This window comes from Anomalospiza imberbis, chromosome 3, assembly GCF_031753505.1.
Source record: "Anomalospiza imberbis isolate Cuckoo-Finch-1a 21T00152 chromosome 3, ASM3175350v1, whole genome shotgun sequence".
In the NCBI taxonomy this organism is placed as follows: Eukaryota; Metazoa; Chordata; class Aves; order Passeriformes; family Viduidae; genus Anomalospiza; species Anomalospiza imberbis.
In genome coordinates this window covers 92342717-92364712 of record NC_089683.1, presented here as the reverse complement: position 1 = coordinate 92364712, position 21996 = coordinate 92342717, and the positions used below count along the sequence as shown (strand labels likewise).

The 21996-nt window shown below is 43.0% G+C and overlaps 1 protein-coding gene across 2 annotated transcripts; it reads left to right on the top strand.

Annotated features, from left to right (window-relative positions):
* Nucleotides 1-65: 65 nt before the first annotated feature.
* On the top strand, nt 66-20363 carry DTL (denticleless E3 ubiquitin protein ligase homolog). Of its 2 annotated transcripts, none has more exons than XM_068185725.1 (15): nt 66-157; nt 316-441; nt 1285-1383; nt 1712-1773; nt 1862-1982; nt 2442-2507; nt 3626-3741; nt 4415-4488; nt 5428-5531; nt 6448-6552; nt 8429-8541; nt 11979-12068; nt 13804-13942; nt 17737-18599; nt 20075-20363. In XM_068185725.1, the coding sequence occupies exons 1-15, from the start codon at nt 112-114 to the stop codon at nt 20156-20158; spliced, it is 2208 nt and encodes a 735-aa protein (XP_068041826.1). In that variant the 5' UTR covers nt 66-111; the 3' UTR covers nt 20159-20363. The 2 variants fall into 2 exon arrangements, with proteins under 2 accessions (XP_068041826.1, XP_068041825.1); XM_068185724.1 differs by having other exon boundaries at nt 1285-1401; nt 20075-20362.
* Nucleotides 20364-21996: the final 1633 nt, after the last annotated feature.

Below are 21996 nucleotides of genomic sequence, written 5' to 3'. Positions count from 1 at the left end.
GGCCGCGGCGCGGCGCGCTCGCCGCTGACCAATGAGGGCGGGCGGCGCGCTTGGCGGGCCGGCGGTTTGGCGGGAGCTGGCGCGGCGCGCTCCGGCCGTGTCCCCGTGGCCATGCTGTGCCGCGCGCTGCTCCGCCGCGCCGCCGCCGCGCCCGCCCGTGAGTACCGCGCCCTCCCGCAGCACCGCGCCCTCCCGCACGCCCTCCCGTCCCCATCCATCCCCGGCCGCCCGCACAGCCGCGGCGGCCGCCTTGCGGCTCGTGGCACCCGAGCCTGTGGTGTCTGAGGCGCTTACGGTCCGTCTGTCCCGTTGTAGGTCGGTCCTCAGCGCTTCCCCTGCAGCATCTCTTGGACAGCTACCAGTGCAGCCGAGAAGATGACCACCTGTCTTACGGGGGAACGGGAATGCCAGTCCCTCCTTTCGGCTGCACCTTTTCTACAGGTAAATTCACCGCCTGAAAGACCTTTTGTGGGGCCAGGGTATGGGCTCTGTTGTCAGCAGTTTCTTGTTTTAAAGTGAGCTTACTCCTACAGTGTGCTTGCTCCTACACGTGATAATCTTTGGGTCGTGGTACACCTAGATACTGATGGAAAGTGCTCCCTCACCGAAGTAACTGTAAAGCATTTATTTTAGTGTCTCTTTGTTTCATCTGTGTGTGTTTCAAGGTATGTCCTCTTGGTGACAGTGTGAGGCTACATAGGTGAAAAACTGGGCTTTGTTCAAAATATATAAAAGCTATAATAGGGTGGAGAACATTAGGTAGAAATCAGAGGTGCATGGATGTCACCAGGCAGTTACACATAGCATTTCCCGGAAACATGATGGAGGGAAGGAGTAAGCAATGGAGCTCCTGAAGCTTTAGGGCAAAACTTCTTCATTCATTGTACTCTGGTTTTGGCATGAGATTTTACATTTCTCTAAGGTGGCTTCCTGATTTTCCAAGTCAGATCATGGAAAATGCTGGAGGCTGTAGATGATAGGTACTCTAGGTACAGGAAACTGTAACTAGAAAACTGCTATAGCTGGTGGAAGAGGTATTATCTCAAAAGTTGTTTCTGGAGCCATTTGATTGCCTATGTATAGTCATCCCAGAACAGAACATCTAGAAAAAAATGCTTGCTAGTATTTTTGTATTTTAACAGTTAGGTTGCTATGTAAATGCTGTTTATTTCACAGCTTTATGTTAGCTGCATTCCCTGTTTAAAGCAGCTGTGGCTTTCACAAAGAGTATGGACAGGATTTTGTATTAGCTACATAACATAATGCGTTTCAATTTCTTTTCAGCCCCAAATTTGGAGCATGTCCTGGCAGTTGCAAATGAAGAAGGGTTTGTTAGACTGTATGACACTGAAGCACAGACCACCAGCAAGCTAATATTTAAAGGTAAATGCTGTAAAGAAGGTGGTCTTCATTTAATGTGCCAAGTGTGGGATTTGCTGGAATCAAAGAGAGCTTTTTGTAAGTCCTTAAAACGTAAATTGTAGGCAGTACTTTATTCCTTCCACATAGTTTGCTGAGTCTTCTTTACAAAGCAGCAACATGAATGTGCTCTTAAATCAGCAGTAGTAGATGAATTGTTCTGTATTGTCTTTCATGCCTAAGGCAAACTGCTGACAAGATTTCTGATTTCAGTGTGGGATGTCATTTAGTCTTCTGCAAAATACCATGCTGCAATGCACTGAACTAATCTTGGCTTTTGTTTTCTTGTTAGAATGGCAGGCTCACTCAAATGCTGTGTTTGACCTTGCGTGGGTGCCAGGGGAACACAGGATTGTAAGTAGTCTTTTGCCATCCTTTTTTTTTAATGCTTTGGCAACTGTGTACAGAAAACGACTTAAGCTTTTTATTTTTCCCTCTGAAGGTCACTGCTTCAGGAGATCAGACAGCCAAGGTGTGGGATGTGAGAGCTGGCGAGCTTCTTGGCATATGCAAAGGTCACCAGTGTAGCCTCAAGTCAGTTGCTTTTTCTAGATTTGAGCAAGGTAAATGTTGATATTCCCTGTTGTCTGTTTTTTCCTTCTTCTTTTCCCCTGGCGAAGTACTTTAAGGGCTGAAAAAGGGCTTTGGAAACTGACAGGTACCAATAGCACAGGCTTGAGCAGTGACCCAACCAGGAAAGCCAAACTGTCTAGTTGGAACTAATGCTAAAATCTGCACATTTCTGATCTTGGGCAAAGATAAGATAGGATATCTGCTTCCATACCCAAGTGTGTGAATATGCTTTCCATAAACTGGTTTCTCTAGTGGGAGTAAGAAATGGATAGTAAGAGAAAGGGAACAAGTCAAAAAGCATGGCAAAACAATGGCCTGAGTTTTATATTTCCAGGACTGGCATCACAAATGTTGGGACAGAAAAGCCAGAGGTACATAGATGGCATTGTACTGCATTCAGTTAATTAAATGAATGCTTTTGGAAGCTAATAACACTTTTTTTCTCTCAGCTGTTTTCTGTACTGGAGGGAGAGATGGAAACATCATGGTTTGGGATACCAGGTGCAACAAGAAAGGTAAATAAACTTTCAGCTATGTATCAAAAAAGCTTGGTATCTCATGTAGAAGGACTGCTCAGATGGACTTGTTGGACTGATACTTTTGATTACAATGTAGGCATCAGAGAATTCTCAGATAACTGTACTGCTTTAGGTGCTGTAAGAGGATGGAATAGGTATCTCTGCTATCTATATATAATACATTTCTCCACTTTGCAGCTGTCCCAGATGTGCAGCATCAAACCACAGGCTGGTTTGATAATTCTCTGTGTGTAGGTAAAGAGATGAGGCTGTGTAGAATACATCCCTGCTAGGGCAGTGCAAAAACAGATGAGATAGCTTAGGTCAGAGCCATACAGAGGGGTGAGGAAAAGCTGGAAAGGCTCCTGCCAGAGTAGGAAGGAAGGCAGAAAGTGTAGGAAAAAAGAGCTTGTGTGTGCTGGTAGCAACTGAATATATTGTGGGAACACCTACTATAAATAAGGGAGCTCATTCTGCTCCTCTGTTTCCTGGAGCTTTTCCTTCTCCAGCCCCTTCCCCTTATGCCATTTCCTAGTTCCCTGCTCTGCCACAGGAGTTTCTTTGCCTGAACATGTCTTGCTCTTCTATCTGTCCCAGGTTCCCTGGCTTTTCAAGCAGGTAAGTGAAGGAAAAGTTGACTGACTCCACATGACTGAAGTGGAAGGTGTAGGAAAAAAAAAAGTAGAACACTCACCTTACTGTAGTAAGGTAGTACATTTCATATGGTAATAGACAAAAGGCTGAACGGGAAATTATAAAATAGAGTAGAAAAGCACTGGAAATCTTCCAGTGAGTGCTTGGGATGAGGTGGGTTGAACACTCAGACCAGGATGCATGTGAAAAACAGATCAAGAGGTAATAATTTCCAAAGGCAGCCTGCCTAGATCAGTTTTAGTTTAATTGTCCATGCTACACTGACCTCTGCATTTTTTTTGCACTGTGTTCTTCTCACTGGTTTTGTATGTAAGTAATTTTTGTTTTCAGAATACATGAATGATTTTAAAGGTTAACCTAAGCCACATTTTAGGTCTAATCCCAAGCTGATGTCTATTTTATTAAAGTGGTAGCAAAATTGCATGTAAACTACTAATTGAGATGCCTTTGATTTCTTTCAGATGGCTTTTACAGGCAGGTAAATCAAATCAGTGGAGCACACAATGTGGCTGACAAGCAGACTCCTTCCAAACCGAAGAAAAAGAGGCAGAACCTGAGAGGACTTGCTCCCTTGGTGGTGGGTATCTGGGCAACAAACAAAATGTCTTCTGGGGACAGTGTTATTCACAGAATTCTTCCTAAGTAGATGTAGTGAGAAATATGCGGCTTGTATGTGCTAAATGCTTCCATTTATCTTTGCAGAGGTAGGGTTTTTTTGTCATGGTCATTTGCATTGGCTAATTTTAGACATTGTTTAGTTGCCTAACAGCCCACGTGCCATAAAAACCAATTTTGGGCAAATGTTATGTGAAAACACAGAGGGGATGTTTTTCCCTCCCCAGGGAGGAAAGCAGTGGCCAGCATTCCCTTTTTGAGGAGAGAGATATGGAGAGTTGTAATTTTCTTCTGTCTTTTTTTTACCCCCTTAATTTGACCAGACAAATTACTGCCTTACTGGAGTAAGACCTGATAATTTTTAATCTATTAAACTTTGGGATGAAGACAGCTCTCTTATCTGTGATCTGAAAGGTGTAATCTCAATCTGCTGCCCAAACACTTATCTCTGAGTGGCAATTTCTCCAGTGGGAGTGTTCAAAGCATTGTTGTGTCCTAAATGACATCTGCTGTTCCTGTGTTCTGCTGCCTGGCTAGGAGGAGGTTTTCCCTTGTGTTCACATGGCCTTGAACTAAGCAGCAAGATCTTGCTGACCTTAAAATAAAATAAAGTTCTTTTTTCTTCTCTTTTTAAGGATTTCCAGCAGAGTGTAACTGTGGTGCTGCTTCAGGATGAGCATACTCTTATCTCTGCAGGAGCTGTTGATGGGTAAGGAGGGAGGATGCCTGCTTTCCTGTCTATTCTGTGTGCTCAGTGGCATAAAAAGATTGGGAGATTTTCTCTCTAAGATCACTCAGTAGCCAAGAAGGCTAGAGCTACTGCTAGGTGGAATCAGTAGCTATGCTGCCAGCTTGCACTGGCTTTACTTCCTTACTGGAGATTGCAGTACTGGACAAACTGTGATATGTGGTAAATCCTCATTTTAGTCTTAGCTATGGGGCAGAATTAGAGCAATTCTTCCCTCTTTCTTTTCTCGTGGACCTATGAGACCACACATAGACAGACTATTGTTAGACAGCCTTTATGGATGTGAGTGGGTGGTCAGGGCCAGGACATGCGTAGGCGTGCTTGAGAAAATGTTGCTTTGAGTTACCAAAGATGCATTCTCTTAGGTGCCAGATCTCTTGGAGGGATCAAGCATCTTGGAGCATCTTGGAGCTTGAGCAAACTGTCTTATTGATCAGCATGGAAATGATCCTCTTGGACTCAATTCTTTAGCAGGTTCCATGTGGTCAGAGCCTTTCTGAGGCACATAAAACTGACTGTCCTGCCTATGGTTCATGACAGAGACTTGCTGCCAAAAAGCAAGTAAAAAAATTGGAAGATTTGATTTTTAAAACTACAAACTAAAACTACTTGTCAGAAGTATAAATGCATCCACGTATTTCCTTTTACTAGTTGAAGGAAGTTGGCTTCTAGGCTCTTGGTCTGTCTTGTGTTAGTTACAGAAGGCAGTGCTGCCTCCTCACCCATGGCCAGCAGAGCAATTGTTTGGCTTTCAGCACGGCTCTGCTGCTCAGCTGTTGTCTCCTTAGCACTGGATACTCCTCAGTCATGAGCAACCTGGCTTTCTGTGCTCTTAAAATGCTTTATCAGCATGGAAGGGGAAATTTGGAAGCTGAAGACATTCGTGCTTTTCTATTCCAGCGTGATCAAAGTGTGGGACTTGCGCAGGAACTACGCCGCTTTCCGTCAGGACCCGCTGCCCCTCAGGTCCTTCTGCTACCCTGGAACCAGCACTCGCAAGCTTGGTGAGCACAGGACATGGATTTGTGAGAGTACAGAGCGAATTTAAGACGTACTGTCAGTGACATTTATCTTTATAGCCAATTGTTGATCAGACTGGCAAACTCTGCAGGGTATTTTGATTGCCAATACCACATTTTCAAGTTGAAGAGTGAACATGCCTGACTTCTGTATCACTGCAGCAACAACAAAAACTTTCAGAAGCTTCAGCAGTGTATTTTCATAAACAGAGTTGAGGAACAGTAGAGGTCTTGATGAGGAATTTAACTAGTCATTTTTATACATGAGTAAAATTCAGATTGAACTTTCTTTGCATTGTATCTTGAAAAGACAACAGACTGGACTGGGTTTTTATATTATCACCTCTTGAAACTGTTATCAAAAACGATAGCACACTTGTTCATGCTTCTGTCTTCTTTGTACCTTTAATGCCTTACGTTGTTCTGATGCAACACAATAATTCCTGATGATTTGTCTGATCAATGTGGTAATGGTCAGTGTCACTCCCAAGGAGGTAGTTGTGAAATAATTTGCCTACACGGGAAGATTTTTCTTGAACCTGAATCACAAGCAAATCAGAGAATGGTTTGTTCTACCAAAGCATGAGGGTTTCTCTTTATTTTTGGTCTCTGCTTCTACAATTGGTTGTTCCTGTTATCTGTTTGAAACTATCAAATAAATCACTTGCCTGTTCTGAAGGTGCAATTCCTTTCCCTGAATCATCAGGGAAATGTAGAAAATGTAGATGTTATTCTAGAAAAATTTCTTCTTCAGCAAGTGCTCTGTCAAACATAGAAACTTTACCATGACAATCTCATACATGTTACAGATCCTTTCCAAATTTCCTTCTCTGGGCATTTCTTTGAGAATGTCTCTTTTCCAATTTTTTTTTTTCTGAAGAACTTCTCTCTTTCTCTGTAGGATATTCTAGCCTGGTTTTGGATTCCACTGGTGCTAATCTGTTTGCTAACTGCACTGATGACAGTATCTACATGTTCAATATGACAAGTTTAAGGACCACTCCAGGTAAGCACGATGTCTGTGGAAATAGCTGCAAAAAGCATAGATGATACAGAGTGTGGAAAGGCAAGTTTGTCCCTCTGACACAGAGAGACAGAGACCAGGTTCAACACTGGAAGGAAACCTATTCCATGCTCTTACCTCTAAAGCCATGCAGGACAGATCCACATTTTGTGTTAAGCCATCCACATAAAATTAATAGCAGATACAGGTTCACCCAGACAGAGACTGATGGTAGTTTGCATGTTGGCTCTAGTTATCCACTGAGGGATGGCTGCTATCCAGCCTGAAGCAAGTTTGAACCCCCTGCTTACTGGCAGTCACTGATTTGTCAGACTTCTAGATATGAATCCACTGAAAGTGATCCCCTGATAACTTGAGTTATTTTCAGGTCTTTTCAGTTTAACTTATACCACAGTTTCTGGAAGAAAGGATCCACAGCATATTGAGGTGCTTCATCCTTTCAGATTCCTTCAGCACTGAATCTGTGACCTTTACGTGCACAAGATGGCCCTGAACCTTTTGTGCACGAAGCTGCTTTGCCATAGGCCGGTGGCAAAACTTGTTAGATGCATTCCAGCCAGACACATCATTTATTTTCCATTGCCTTTTCTCAGTCTCTCAGTTAACTGAAATGAAATGAACAATGTGTCCTTCTGTCTGCTCTTCAGGAAGGCAGTCTGGTGGGTGGGAATGCTTCCAGAGCGGAGAAGTGCTGCGAGTAGTAAATATTAATAGCTTGCTTGTCGAGACGAGCCGCGGGTGCTGCCACCGGCCGCTCTGTGGGGATGGGCTGCCTGGCCTGTCCCTCACAGGGCAGGCTCTGGCCAGCACAGCCCTCCTCGGCCTCCTCATGGAGCTCTTGCCTGGTGTGTGCAGGCGAGGCGAGCAGCCCCATGCTCCAGCTGGATGGAGCTGCTGTGCCGCGGCTCCCGCAGAGGGCAGCGCCTGCCTGCCCTTGTGCCGCCTCGGCGCGGCTGCAGCTGCTCCTGTGCAGCGCTGGGGCGGCTCTAGTTCGTCGGGAAATCCTCCTGCAGCAGCACCTGCTGCCTGGTTTAGGGGGGATTCGCTGTCTGATGGCCACTGCACTGCGAGAGCTGTGGGCAAAAAAAATCAAAGGGGTCTTGCAACTCTTCACAGGAAGGCGGCCACGCGTCCTCTTGGACTGTGGGTTGTTTCCTCTGCGAGAGCCTCTACTAAAACAGGGCTGGAGGAGAGGGAGCCAGCCCAGCCTGGGGCTGCCCTGGGAAACTTGTGCTTTGTGCCCCTTGAGTGGACAGGACATGGTGCAGCCAAGCGCTCCAGATCGCACTCGGCTCTCGTGCCAGCGGAAGGCCGTGTGGTAGGGGAATGTCAGCCACTTGGGATAATGGTTTCAAGGCTTTAGCAAACACTACTAAGGTGTTAAATACAGGAGAGCGTGACTGACAAAATACAAGTTTTATTGACGAAATAAAGCTGCCGGCAGTGGGAGGAAGGAGCAGCCAGTGCCTTTGTTGCCACCTGTGTGGAAGAAGGCTCCTGCTGCAGGGCTTGTTGATGGAGCAGGACTGGTGATGGCAGCTGAGGGAGGAGGAGACAGGGAACCTGAACCAGGGGAGTGGGGCAGCCCAGGTGAGGGCTGAGCCTGCTTGTGATACGGGTCAAGGTAGAGCTTTAATGAAACTGCCATTGGTTTGTTTGGGAAGCCTGAAGGGCTCCAGTTGAATAATAAAAACTTCCTGCTGCCAGAGCCCCAGAGCAAGGGAGCAGTGCAACCACTTTCTCCAAAGGATATGTGGCTAGGCAGGAAAAGCCTGTAAGATCAGCCCTCCTTGCACAACTGACTCCAGGGCTATGCACTGAGTGGGCTTTTACTTATTTTTTTATTTTCTCTTCACAGTGGCAGTTTTCAGTGGGCACCAGAATTCAACCTTTTACATCAAATCCAGCACCAGCCCAGATGACCAGTTCCTGGTCAGTGGCTCGAGTGACTGCAACGTGTACATCTGGAAGGTGAGGCAATGGGGGGAGCTGCTTTTACTTTTCATGTTCACACAGAACACTCCTTGCTTCCCAAACCTACCCAAAGCAGCTTGGGGTTAGCTCCTGGCATGTTGTGCCTAGAGTGTGTATGTTGCTGTCAAGGCTTCATGTAATTGTTTAATGTAAAACAGAGCTAACCTCCTGCCATCAGTACATCTCTCATCACTGCTGCTTATTGCAAATTGCTGTTCTTAATCTGGTTTTAATGGGCATTAAAATCCTCTTTCAGTCCTGTTGATTCAGACAGCTATGACAAGTAGACAGACAGTTCTCGGTTCATAGTTAGTAATGGAACACATTAGCAGAAACCTAAAAGTTTAATTGTTTTAAAGGGCACTCTTTTCCTCCACCTCTCCCTTTTCCATCTCCTGCTTCAGACATAGCTTTTTCTCATGCTTAATTTACAGTAGTTAAAGCCTTTGTATTACAGCAAGGGCTCAGCCAGAGCCTTTAGCAAAATTCCAAAGCACTGTCTGACAGCTGAGGGGTTTCATCGCTTAGCTTAACATCTTTGCAGTGACGTGTAGGAAATGCAAATGTCACCAAGATAGCAGCAGGCACCTCACAATAAGGCATGCTTCAAGTTCTGTTCTTCATGTTCCTCATATGGAACAGAGTGGACTTACTGAAGTAGAATAGACAGAAACCACAGGTGACTGCCTGTTTCAGGTTTGGGATAATTTTTATGGAATATTGACTTGTGCATCCATTTCACAATGAGTTTGAAAGTAAAATACAAACCTCTCAGAGGAGAGGGTCAGCCTGCTGAGGTTGTGGTTTGAGCATGTAGCCTCTTTATTTTGGAGAACACTTGGGAGCAGCTGAGTTGCTCACTCAGTGGAGGCAGGAGTGTGGTGGCAGGATTACTGTGCCAAGTGGTGTAATTTTACCCTTCCTCGTGTTCTGTGCAAATTCAGCAAAAATGCCTGTGAACTTGAGTTGCACATTCTGCATTCGTGTGTTTTGATACTTTCTTGGAACACAGGCTGGGACTCAGTTGAGAGTATTCAAGGATGTCGTTATATCTCAAAATTTAAGCATATGAGCACACTTAAAATGCATTCATGTACAGAAGGCTTCTGTTGCTATCACATAGGAGTGACAGATCATATTGCATATTTATAAAATAAATCATCAGATGATTATATTTTAATACCACAGTCATATTAGAAAGTGGGACTTCCAGTGCATTTGTCTCCTTAAAGATCTGTCGTATTCAGAGGCTTCTTCATTTAAATGTTGACAGATTTGACTCTGAAACATATGTATCTTTTCATGGTGTGAGGACTTACTATGCTGTGAAGAAAACCATGGTTAAATGATGCATGAGTAGTTAACAGTTAATGTTGTAAGGATCTTAATGAAGAGCTCTTTCTGTAATTAGAGAGGAATATAATGCAGAGGAAGACCTTTTCCACTTAGATGATTTCTTTGAGAAACTTTTGCAGCAGTGCTAAGCTTGTGTTTGGGTGAGAAACACTGTAGGTAGAAGTTATTGCTGACAAGGAGGCTGTTTTAGTCTGTTTTCATATATAAGTCATTTCTAGGCAATCAACACTTCCTTTTTTGTGTTGGGTTTGCTTTTTTTTTTTAATTAGAAGTTCATCAATTAATGAACTCTCACTCTTGAACAACCATAAGTTTATACAAGCTGAAGAGCAGAGAGGTTTTTCTCCACAAAGATGGTACCTATCCGATGTACCTTCCTGGTAATAAAAAAATACCATTTGTAGATTTGTACTTCCATTGTTCTTTCAATCCTTTGATGTGGATCACTCCCAGGAAACCATATCAAGTTACGCTTTGGTGTGTCCCAGCCCTGGAATGGAGGTGCTTCTGTATCATATGGTGCACAAAACCATAGACACCATTTTATGCTGCATCTTGAAAATGGATGTAACAGCTGTTTCCAGTGAGGAGAGTGACTAAAAAAGGTCTCATTTCCTAGGTTTCTCTTTTTAACCTTTCCACAATAGGCCTCACTTCCCCAACAATATCCTGTGAATTCAGGCACAAAAAGCAGACTGTGCTGTGGTTAATCCTGACTTAACATGCAGACTGCCTCAGAGTCTTCTGCCAAACACAGTGGACACAGCCATAACTCGGCATGCTTCTTGATTTCACAGTAATATAAATTGGGTATAGTTCCTTTAATTTACACTGCTATAGTGTAAAACCACTGGGTCCTAGAAAGAGTAATTCCCTTCCTCTGCTTTCCTTCCAGCAAACAGTGGCTACTGAACCACTATTTTGGCTGCTATAAATGTATAATAGCAAGACTGCTATTAACTGTAAGTGAAGGTGTTCTCTTCACCAAGATCTCCTGTTTATTCCCTAAATACTGATTTAATTTTCATTCCTTGTTTTGGCAGTGAAGGGAATGCTCTGACCAAGGCATTTAGTGGATATTTAGTCAAGTGATAGCCTCTATCGTGCCAGGGGGAAAAAAGGGTCCTGTTAAGATGAACCTGTTTGTATCAAAACAACTTAAGTTCTGAAGCTGCAGTTTTGCAGGCTGTTGTAGATGATCTACAAGAGAAAAATGTTTGTAAAACAGAAGCCTTCCCCAAAGTCTTGCATCTTCCTTTGAAACCTATATGTAATGTCTACTCCTTTTCCCAGACAGTAAAGGATGGTGACTCACAGCTCCAGAAAGAATTGCCTGCTGAAAGCAAGCAAAACTTGGGTGGAATCTCTGTGTGTGTGTTTATGTGTGTGTGTTTTCTCCTTTGGGCCACTTAATGCTGGTTTCAGCTCTGTCTGTCACTTACAGGAGCTGGAGTCAAAGATAAGTAGCAATACTGTAGAACGGGAGAAAGATTTTTGTGAAGAGTGTGAGAGAAATGGAGATCAGTTGAATGAATGTGAGTGATTGAGAGAGCTTTCCTGTGAACTCTTAAGAGGGTTTCTGGTCCAGCTGATCGGTTGGAGGAGGAACAGGCACTTGGCAGTTGCACAAATGCCAGTTCTGAAGCCAGTGGAGGTTCATCTATGGGATTTTGTTGGCAGCGGTTTCATTTTTTTAATAAACCATTGACCTGTGATTGGGACATTGGTAAAATAGCAGCAGAATATATTTGCCTAACCTAATTCAAAATATGAGCCTCCCAGCATCTTACCTGCAACAGGTAGAGGTACTTAAAATGCTTGTGTCATGTTTTGGGCTGTCAGCTCTGGAGGCAGAATTCCTGTGTGTAGCAGGAATTGAACAAGTTTCCATGAGCTGCTGCTTAGGACTTCCTCAGTTGTTGCCTCATGATGACAGGCTGAGCGCATGTGGGTTATGCATTTCATACAGGGAAGATGGGAAGTATCCACATATTTCACAGGTGGGATATGGTGTTTTTCTTGGAGATGTATATTAGGCTGTGTGCCTTCTGACTGCTTTTTTCTGTGGAATGTTTAAGGTTTCTGAGCCCAGCCTTCCTCCACGGATACTCCTTGGTCACTCTCAGGAAGTTACCTCCATTGCTTGGTGTCCTTCAGACTTCACTAAGGTTTGTCTTCTGCAAAATGGTTTTTACTGTGAAACAATAGATCTGATATGACAACGTCTGCTTTTCAAATTGGCAGCAGCATTTGTTGTTTTGGGAGGAAATTTTTAGTCAATCAGTTCTAAAATGTTCATTTAGGGGACAGTAATCCAACCGTGTCATATTAGCACAATGTATCAGAATCTTTTTATTCTTTTCAGGTAATTTAGGCTAATTGAGAAATCCTAAGAAATTGCAGATCAGTAAAGACCTCTCCTGATGAGAGCTTGATACTACCTATAAGAGACAAAACAGTGAAATCAGGGCTTTCATAAGCCAAAGTCTTGTTTTGTTGTTCCATATTCACATCTTCCTTTCCCTCTGACCATTGATACATCTGCTAGTCTTGTACAGAGTGGCAAGAAGTTTTGAATGCCTTTTCAAAAACATATGGACTCTTTTCATTGTGACCTCTTTTCAAAATCTGAGCTGCTTTTATGACAAAAAGAGCCTCCAGTGAAATTGGGTCAGTAGTTATGCACCAGGTGTCACTAAAAGGAAAACAACTGAAGTAGGAAGCTGGTTCAAAAGTTTGGCCTAGCTCAAAACTAGAAATAACCCTGAAAAATCCTAATGATAGCCAGAGTTTCTTCCACCCCACAATGTTAAAGAAGTCAGCTTCTTTCCCTAGCTTCCATTGCAGCACCAGGGCTTCACAAAAGCATTACAGTGTAGGAGGGTGGGAGTCTTGCAGGGAAACTTCAGGAATTGTTCTCGTTGTGTAAGATGCACAATATGAGAACTGGCATTTCAGGTGAAATCTGTGATCTAGAGGTAGCCCAGCATCCTGATCAGGATGTGCTGGCAATGCAGACCAGTTCAGCCTTTCAAATTGTTACTGACACAGGGAAGAAATAGTCAGCCATTGTTCAGATGCCAAAGCACGAGGAAAAGTGGAAAATATGGAGCTAAGACAGGTCAGGAAGCTACTTGGTGTGATTTGAGGAGCAAGGTTGCTTTTGGTAGGTACAACATCGGTGTGACAAAAGTCAGAGTAGAGACACTTTCCCCATTCTGATTGCTATGAACTTTCACCACAGCATTTCCTTTTTCTTTCTACTGATTGATTCCCTGCTGAGTCACCAGCTAATCTGCCTAAAGACAGCCATATAATGTGGTTTAGACGGGTGCTGCTCCTTTGCTCAGGATTCCAGAGATCTTGTTGGAGCACGTGATGCTGTAGCAGGGCTCTAGAGCTGGGTTCTCTGCCAGATACTGCTGACATCTGACTCTGAAGAGATAGCACAGCTCATGCAGCAGCCATCCAATGTCACCTTCTCGATGTGCTGCAAATGTCCCCAAGCAGAAGATGTCCTCAGCAAAAGAGGCAGATTAAGATTCAGGTGCACAAAGGATTGTGGCTGGTTTTGTCTACCGAGGGTTTGAAATCCCAAAATGCGCCATGCCTTGAGCAGAGCAGTGTCTCTCACATAGCCATGTGAAGCAAATGGTTGGTGGTGACTGAGACTTCTAGAGCAGAAAGACATGGATGCAGCAGCCTTGCCTGCTTTAAAACAAATACTACTGCCTGGTGCAGTTGGGTTATTTTCATTGTATAATGGTCTATCTTGTACCCCTTCAGCCAAGCTTCATCATCATTCATACTGGTGTGGTGTGTTGGATGAAGCTGTTCCAGTTCACTCAGCCAGTGATCCATAGGATGTGCCCTGGTTACTCTAACATACAAATTTATACCTAGATTGCCACATGCTCTGATGACAACACTGTGAGGATTTGGCGCTTACAACGTTGTCCTGAGGAAGAGAAATCAGTATCCAGAAAAGCCAACTTGGTGGGCTGGGTCACTCAGAAGAAACCAGAAGAACAACATGGAGCAGGTAAGGCCCCTGAGCTGAGATATCTTTCTCTGCAACACACTGCTGAATTTTGTCTGTTCTCTGTACCAACAAAGGCCTTTGGCTTGTCTTCTTAGCCTTCTGAGGTTTTTCTCCTATTAGACAATTATTCATATAGCCAGACAAGCACTTCTACTTGTAAATACTTCTGCCATCAACAGGACAAGCTGGCTGAAGTAGCTTACAAGAATGGCAAAGTCTGTATGGCCAGACTGCAACGCAAATATTCATTGACACAGCTTGTTGGGCAGCCAGATCTTCAGTGGGTTTCAGCAGAGTTTGGTAATTGCACAGCCAATGGAGATGTTGCTGTAGCAACAACTCACTTTTTGTTGGTTTTTTTTCCTTATCAAATACTAACTGAGAGCAGTAAGATCATATGCTTTTTTCAGTTTGGTAGTTTACCCAGCAAAGGTCTGGCAGCACATATAAAGTCATGGAACTCTGACCTGTTTGCTTCTGCCCATAGTTGAACTGTGCACAGAGTTATTTCTCAGGTGCGGTTATCAGTATTGTCTCTCTTTCTTCAGCTTCAGTCAGTGGTACAGACCATATACAGCCAAATGAAATGCTGTGTAGTGAAAGCACTTCAAAAAATCATTTAGACAATTGTGATGATTGTAATGTCCCAGAATTAACTTGTGTTAAGTCTAGTGAACAAATGCAGTACCTTTCTACAAAGCCTGGGCACTCAGACAAGTTGTGCAGCATGCTCTGAGCTAGCAAGCAGATGTGGGCTCTATAGAGAAGGGAGTCACTAAGCAAGTAGTACCCTAGAGCAGAGGAAAGGAACCCTGATCATAGTATTAACTTTGATTTGTCTGTAACCTGCATTTTGTTGCAGTAGAGTAGGTGAAAGGAGGAGAAGTGCCCTCCCCCCAAAGTGAAGTAAGATGAGCTTCTCTGTAGAGTAGCTCTGAAACTAAGAATACAATAGCTTCCCAGCAGCTGCTGCTGTGACTTCCTGAATTCCACCTATCTTTTCGAGCCACCCTCCAAATGAATTTCATCTTGGCTAGCACAAATAAAGGCTGAAGGTCTCCAAATCCCACTAATGGGATAACATTACCTCTAACCTTTCATCAGTGAGTAACAAGTCTAGCAGGAAGTTTGCGGGACAATGGGAGGGAGAGTGCCAGGACCACTACATAGCTGGTAATTGTTTTGTGTGTGCAAAATCGTTTTGTGCGTGCAAATTGTTTTGGTTTTTGAGTCTCCTCAGAGAGGGCTCAAAAATACCTTCGGGTCTTAGTGCCAGAAAAACAGAAGTAAGCATAGGTTTAGACCACAAACATGAGATCTAAAGTATCGTATACACGAAAATGTTACAAGTCAGGTTTGGCAATAATACCAGAAAAAATTACTTATTTCTCCTTGTTCTTGCTGCATTAAAGTAACATAGGAGGGAAGAGGAAGTACACAGACGCTGCAAACACAAGAGCAGGCTTCCTGCTGACCTTGGCTCTTGAACACAAAACACGTGCTGTAAGAATATAGGAGTTATCTGCAGAGACTAATTCAGAGGACTAGCAAATTGCTGAGGACTATTTCAGACCTGCTGGGATTAATCTAGGTAGTTCCCCACCCATTTCTGACGAACAAATTATGAGATTGAGGTTGTGTATCGATTGTTGACCTATATCATCAAGTGTAGCAACCAGTTTCCTATTTGGCAATTACTTTTGTGGTTTCTTTAAGTTGTACTACTTTCTCAGTGGTTTTGTGTAAACAAATTTCTGGAGCAGGCCTGTGCATGGACAATTTGTGATTCTTAAATCTGGAGATTGATAATACCACTCTAGAAGACTTGTGACAGAGAAGGTAGGAAACCTCCAAAGTAACCTGCTTTGGTGTGATGCAGGTTGACTGCAGGTATTTGCAGTATTGTACCATGTGCAGTGGCAGCATAAATGGAAACAGCTTGAAACTGGCTTGGTAGAAACCTGAATAATGCATGCAGTCTTAGGGAAAAAAGCCTGATCTTCATATTCTTTATTTCAAATTTTTATTTGCTTCTTGCCATGACACTCATCCTCCTCCCAGGATAACTCTTTTTCCATTATCTGCTGAGTCCACAGCATAACTTTCAGACTGGTTTGGGATTCAGAGTGCTCATACCTAACTAGTCATGCAGTATTTCTGCTGAATGAATTTGTAGTAGTCATTATGGATCAAGAGTTGCTGAGCTTGCTATTTTCTTCCCCTCTAGGAGCTTAGATTTTTGAGTGCAACTAATTTCCCAGATGAGTTATTATTGTCTTGTAAGTGCTCATTAAACCAAAGATTAGGAGAAGAAATTTTGGCAGTTATATTTGCATAGCCCAGATTGAAGCAAGTTGTTATGAAGTAGCATATTTTATCAGGAGCTTTTAACTCTGTTTTTTGTGTTGAAGTTATCTGTAGTGGGACCCTTTAATATGGTATCCTATTCAATTTTGTTCTCATGCAGCACTACTTGTATTTTGGATACTAGTTAGATAATACAGTAAAAGGATCAGAAGAGGCTTAGTATGGTATATAACCAGGCCTGTAGGTGCTCACTCAACATGTTTGTGAGACAGCCCAGCATTGTAAAGAAACTGGCAGGTTGTTCACACTAGACTTCTCATTGTTCTAATAAAGTGCTTTATAGTGCAGTGCTAGTGCTCAGAGTGGGGATTAAACCCCTGGTATACACAAAATTTTAGTGCTCTTGTGCCCAGCAGTGGAAGCGCACAGAGTAACTTAAGGCATTATCCCATTTAATTGCATCACCATGAGTCAGGTGAATGAGAAAGCAGGCATCTTACAAACCTGCTAATGTGTTCCCTGTGGGAGGGGGCTGGAGATAAAAACATTTGAAAAAGTTAAAATAACACTCTCTAATACTGCTGCAGAGTGACATCTTTGCTATGTATGATTCCCTCTGTTGTTAGTGAGGTCCTCATGTCCCTACTGATCACTGGTGTTTTCTGAGTACTCAAAATTTCTCTTTTTACAAGCAGAGGCATTTACATGTTGGCTAGTGAGCTCAGAAGCCACTGTGAAATACCTGTTCAGGAATTATTTCTTCAGAGATTTTATTTCCTTTGGAATTAAGTCCTTATTCAGTAGGTGAAAAATTTCTCAAGCTTCCCTGGGTGTGGTAAAAAACTACTTGTCTGTATTTTAATACAACATTGCAGAAGATCCTCGAGCAAAAAGACAAGAAAATGAAAGTATGTTCTTCACTAAAAAAAAAATCTTTAAAATCTGCAGCCAGTAACACTTGACTAGGAGCATTATTCACGTGCTAGGGCATCAGAGTGTAAGGCTTCCTTGGTACTGAAATTAGCCATGGGACCTGCTTGCAGTACCTTTGTCCCTCAGCTCAGTTACGGAGCTGCTAAATATGCAGGACAGGTGGGGACCAGCCTTTTTGCCAGGCAGTTGTCTGGAAAAGCAAAATCCAAATCTGCAGCAAGGCTAGATACACTTGGAAAATTCAAGATTTGTTTTGTCTGTTCATTGTGGCTGTAGCTCATGTAAGGGCACTCACTGCCAAAGAGATAGATGTCAGACATTACACAAATGTACTGCATTATGCTTTATCAGTGTGATACAGGATTTTATAACAGACTTGTACCACTTTAACCAAAATCAGAGGGATTTATAAACTTCTTAGTTCAAAAGGGCATATCTGACACACAGAGTCAGCACTGATTCATCTCCTGGTTAGAAGAGGTGTTTTTAAAAAAGACTGTCCTTAACTTGTTGTTCTGTGATCCTCATCAGACTACTTATTTCTCCCCTCTCAGGGCCACCAGCCAGCCCACAAAGCACTCCTGCCAAGGCTCTGACAGCAGGCAGCGTGTGCATTTCCTCACCACGGCCTGCTGCCTGTGCTCCCACTCACTCCGGAGACCTTCCGCTGCCCACCAACACTCCCACAGTCGCTCTCAAAACCCTGACCGCCACAGCCTCCACCCCAGCCAAGCCATCTGGAGCCAGCCCCTGTGCATCCCCCAAACTGATCCCTTCCTCCAAAATGTCCATCAAACACTGGGTTACAAGGACTCCGTGCTCTTCTCCTCCAGAAGTGGAGAAAAAGGCTCCTTCTCCAAGAAAAGCCCTAGCAGAAGTCACCCAGGGTCTCCTGGAAGCTGCTTGCCCTCCTCAAGTCCCACACTCACAGTTTGAAAAGCGTGCCAAGAGAAGGCTTGACTGCAGCAAGGAGGCTGATGCGGGGCAGAAGTGTCTGCAGGGCTGTAGCTGTGTGACTGAGCTGGACCACGCAGCTAAGAAATCCAAGCTGAATTTATGTCACTTGGTTCCAGACCAGAAAGCTTCTGATGAAGACTCTCTGAGCCTGGCTGACTTGTGTAACGACAATGAAGACTCCAGCCACAGCCCAAAAGAGCCTTCCCTTTCTGGAAGCCATATTAATCCATCAGGCATTCAAACTTCCCCCCATCATTTCAGATCTCCACGTGGGAAAGACACTGAGGTAGTAGATAAAGAGAACAGTTCTCCTGAAAGAAAAAATTGGTTGTCTGCTCTAGGAGAGAAGCTACGGACTGGCAGACCTGGCAGCCAGAGCACGTCAAACAGCCCCCTGTCATCCTGCAGTCCTGGTGCCAAAAGACAAGAGTCTGTGGCAGTGGCCACTTCGCCAAAAACTGTAAGTAGGGCAGCCAACAACATCCTCATGAAATAAGTTATCCCTAGCTGCCACTCTCCCTTTTTTTGTTCCTTCCTGCTCCGACACAAAGAATGACTTGATCCCTTTGACTATGGACAAAAGGGATGATTTCTGGCCTAATAAGATGGATACATTAATGCTGTTATCTGCTAATCCTCTCCACATAGGAACAGAATTTTTATGATGTGTCCTTCATTTTCAAGGGACTTAGGCACACAGGAGCTCAGAGATCCTTGCAGCTCCCAGCTGGATGTTTGAAGGATGTAGCTGTCTTCTTAAATACAGTTCTACTCTGAGAGGCACAATAATGCCAACAGCTCTCCTGGCAGATCTCCTGTTTACATGTTCACCATCTCATCTGCCTTTTTATGTTACTGGAAAGCCACTTAAACATTGGAAGAAAGAGCTAAATTCTCTTCCAGCTCAGGTAGCAAAAGAATTTGTTACCCATGTTAAAACTGTGAGGCATCAAATAAATGCTTCAGTTCCTTCAATGAAAAACTAGACGAAAACAGGAAGTGTGCAAGAGCGAGAGGGCAGGATTTGACCTATACCATCTTACTTTTGGTATACAGGAAGCCTGGGACAGTGCTCACCCTAGGATCTGAAATTCAAGTTAAGCTTTTAAAGCAGCTAAAAGCATTGGCATGAGGGCTTAACTAGGAAATTACAATTACAGTTTTTAAAGCAAACCAAACTTGACTTGTCCCTGAAACTGGATTCCCAAGTCCTCCAGTGTCTTTGATGGAGTCTCATTTCACTAAATATTAGGTAAATTTTCAATCATCAAATTTTAGTTGTACTCTTGAATATCTGATGATGAAATTGTTGGCATCATTAAGGCTTATCTCATTTCTTACCTGATTTCATCCCTTCCAACACTTCCATCAGATACAACCTGGGCAAACCACCAGTCCTGAAGTTATTCATAGCAGCTGGACTCTTCATGTTGTGGCTGTACCAAGAAATCTTGGTTAGAGGAAACCTGCGACTACTTGTGACTACTTGTGCTTTATGCTGTACGTGTTTAGACACAAGACAGAGATTTGCCCTGGAGAGAGATTACTATAGAACAATTACCTTTCCTGCCCAGTATGCTCTGGTTCAGATTTTGGGATGCTCCTGTGTTGTTCTCATGGCCTGAGGAGATGCCAGGAATACCCAACAGCATTCATTGAATTTGCTGTGTCTTGGAAAGCTGCAGCTCTCTTACCTGCTGTAGGGAAGCTGAAACTGCAGCTGGAGTGCATTTCTCATGGCAGGGGGACAATCCTAGGATTTAGACAGTGCTACCTTTGAGACAGATTGTAGTAAAGAACCTTTCATTTATTCTCTTAGCTGGGAAGCCAAGCAAACTGGAGCAATGATGGAGGGGAGACTTTTGAGATTACTGCAGCATATGAGCTGTTCACCTAAAAGTGTTTCATGCTAGTTTTGGTTTTATTTCTTGCTAGGTTGCAGCCACTTCAGTGTCCATGAGGAAGATCTGCACATACTTCCACAGAATGACTGAAACAGCGTGCGGCGCTTGTGCCTGAGGGATGTTGACACCAGGGTATCAAGACCCGACTTGCCAATGCCAACAACGATGCACCAGGACTACACAGTTTGTTGTCAGACCTTCATAGACTTGAGGTTTTAGTCTTCCCATTTTTAAAGCTGTTATCAGTTGAAGAGAGCTGAGTGTGTAAATTCTACACAATACTTACTCATGGTCTGTTTCTGACTTAGGGTATGTATTTTTTAATAAACAAAGTGTTTTTCACGTGGCACCTGTTCTAGTCCAAAGACAGACATCCCTCTGCTGTGTATTGTTGACAGGCACATATAGCTTGTCAGTTTATGTTACTAATCTGCTGTTCAAACTGCTACTACTTAAGAGTTCTGTGTAAATCATTACACTCTCCTGAAAAGTGAGTGTTGGAATGTGTGTAGAGAAATTTACTGGAGGAACATCTGAGCCTCTTCATGCTGAATGGCATTTCTATAACTATTCTTCTAGTACTGCAATGACTGTCTTTTTCCAGCAGGGAAGTTAGCAATGTGTTAATTAAATCTAAAAACCTTTTAAATGGTATAAGAAGAGACAAAGTTTTAATCAAGTACATAATGCCTGTACTCCCCTTGCTATCCCCTTTCTTCTCCCACCCTGTAAACTGCTGTATTTACCTACTTAGCTGCCTCTTGAACCATCAGCACTAGAGCTCTTAAGACCAAAAGTTTACCACTTTACTGAAATAAAATACTGGCAAGGTGGGTTCAGAGAATTAGTTTGATCTATCCTAAATACACATCCCGTAACAGCCCATTGCCAGTCAGCTCTTACAGGTTCAGCCTGTAGCAAAGGCATTAGTAACTGCTTATAACATACCTTCATAACAGTTTTATAATACAGTAGTTACAAAATAATACCTTGTAAATTGTGGGAGAGGCAACTGACATTTTAGAAAGCACTTGAGAGCGTTTACATATTAATATTAAAGGCTTTGCCATTGTAAGTTGTCCCCAGTGCTGCTAGAACAAGCTCACTGAAATGAGATCACTGTCCTGCTGGCTAACGACACTAATTCCTCAGCCATGCTTTCCCCAGGATCTTCTAGTAGAAGACCCCTATCTTATGTTGGAGAATTTACTCTGTTTTCTGGTGTTATCATTCCCATGAACTTCAGAATCAGTCAAAACCTTTGAATCCCTATTATGTTTTTCCACTGCAAATAATTGAGGTATATAAAGGGGATATGATCCCACTAACTTATGTTTTCTATCTTAAATTTTAACCTCTACTTTACAGTAACATTGGAAAGTATGGTAGCTAAAAGGCATTAGAAGGAACAAGCTGGTTTGTATTTTATGTGGTAGATTGTATTTTGCAAGGAAATAAATTACTTGAGAGAAAATGGCTTTTGTAAAAGGTCTGTTACAGCTACAAAGCAAAAGGAAATGTGTAATGTGCGTTTTTTAAAAAAAAAGAAAAGTAGTTACTATCATGTTGCATCTTTTAGCAGAAGCTTTTGGATATAAATAGGGGCCAGGACAGCTTTCTCTTGTTTGCTGAATTACAGGCCATCATCCTATGAATGCTTCAGGTATTTTTTTATAGTTCTTCTTAAAAAAAATTGATTTTTAAAAAGTGACTACCTGAATGGATCTAGTATCTTAGGCAAAACAGGAATATAAAAGAATCTGCTAGTCTAATTTTAAACTACTGGATATTGAAGTAGATGGACGTAGTAGAAATATAACCTAAAATAAGTAGGTTTGGGATTTAATTCTGTCTTAATTTAAATTATTATAGCAACCTTATTGGGTACAACCTGTCTTGCTTCAGCCAGATTTTCATGCAGGATTCCTCCATGCAGTTTGTAAAAAACATTGC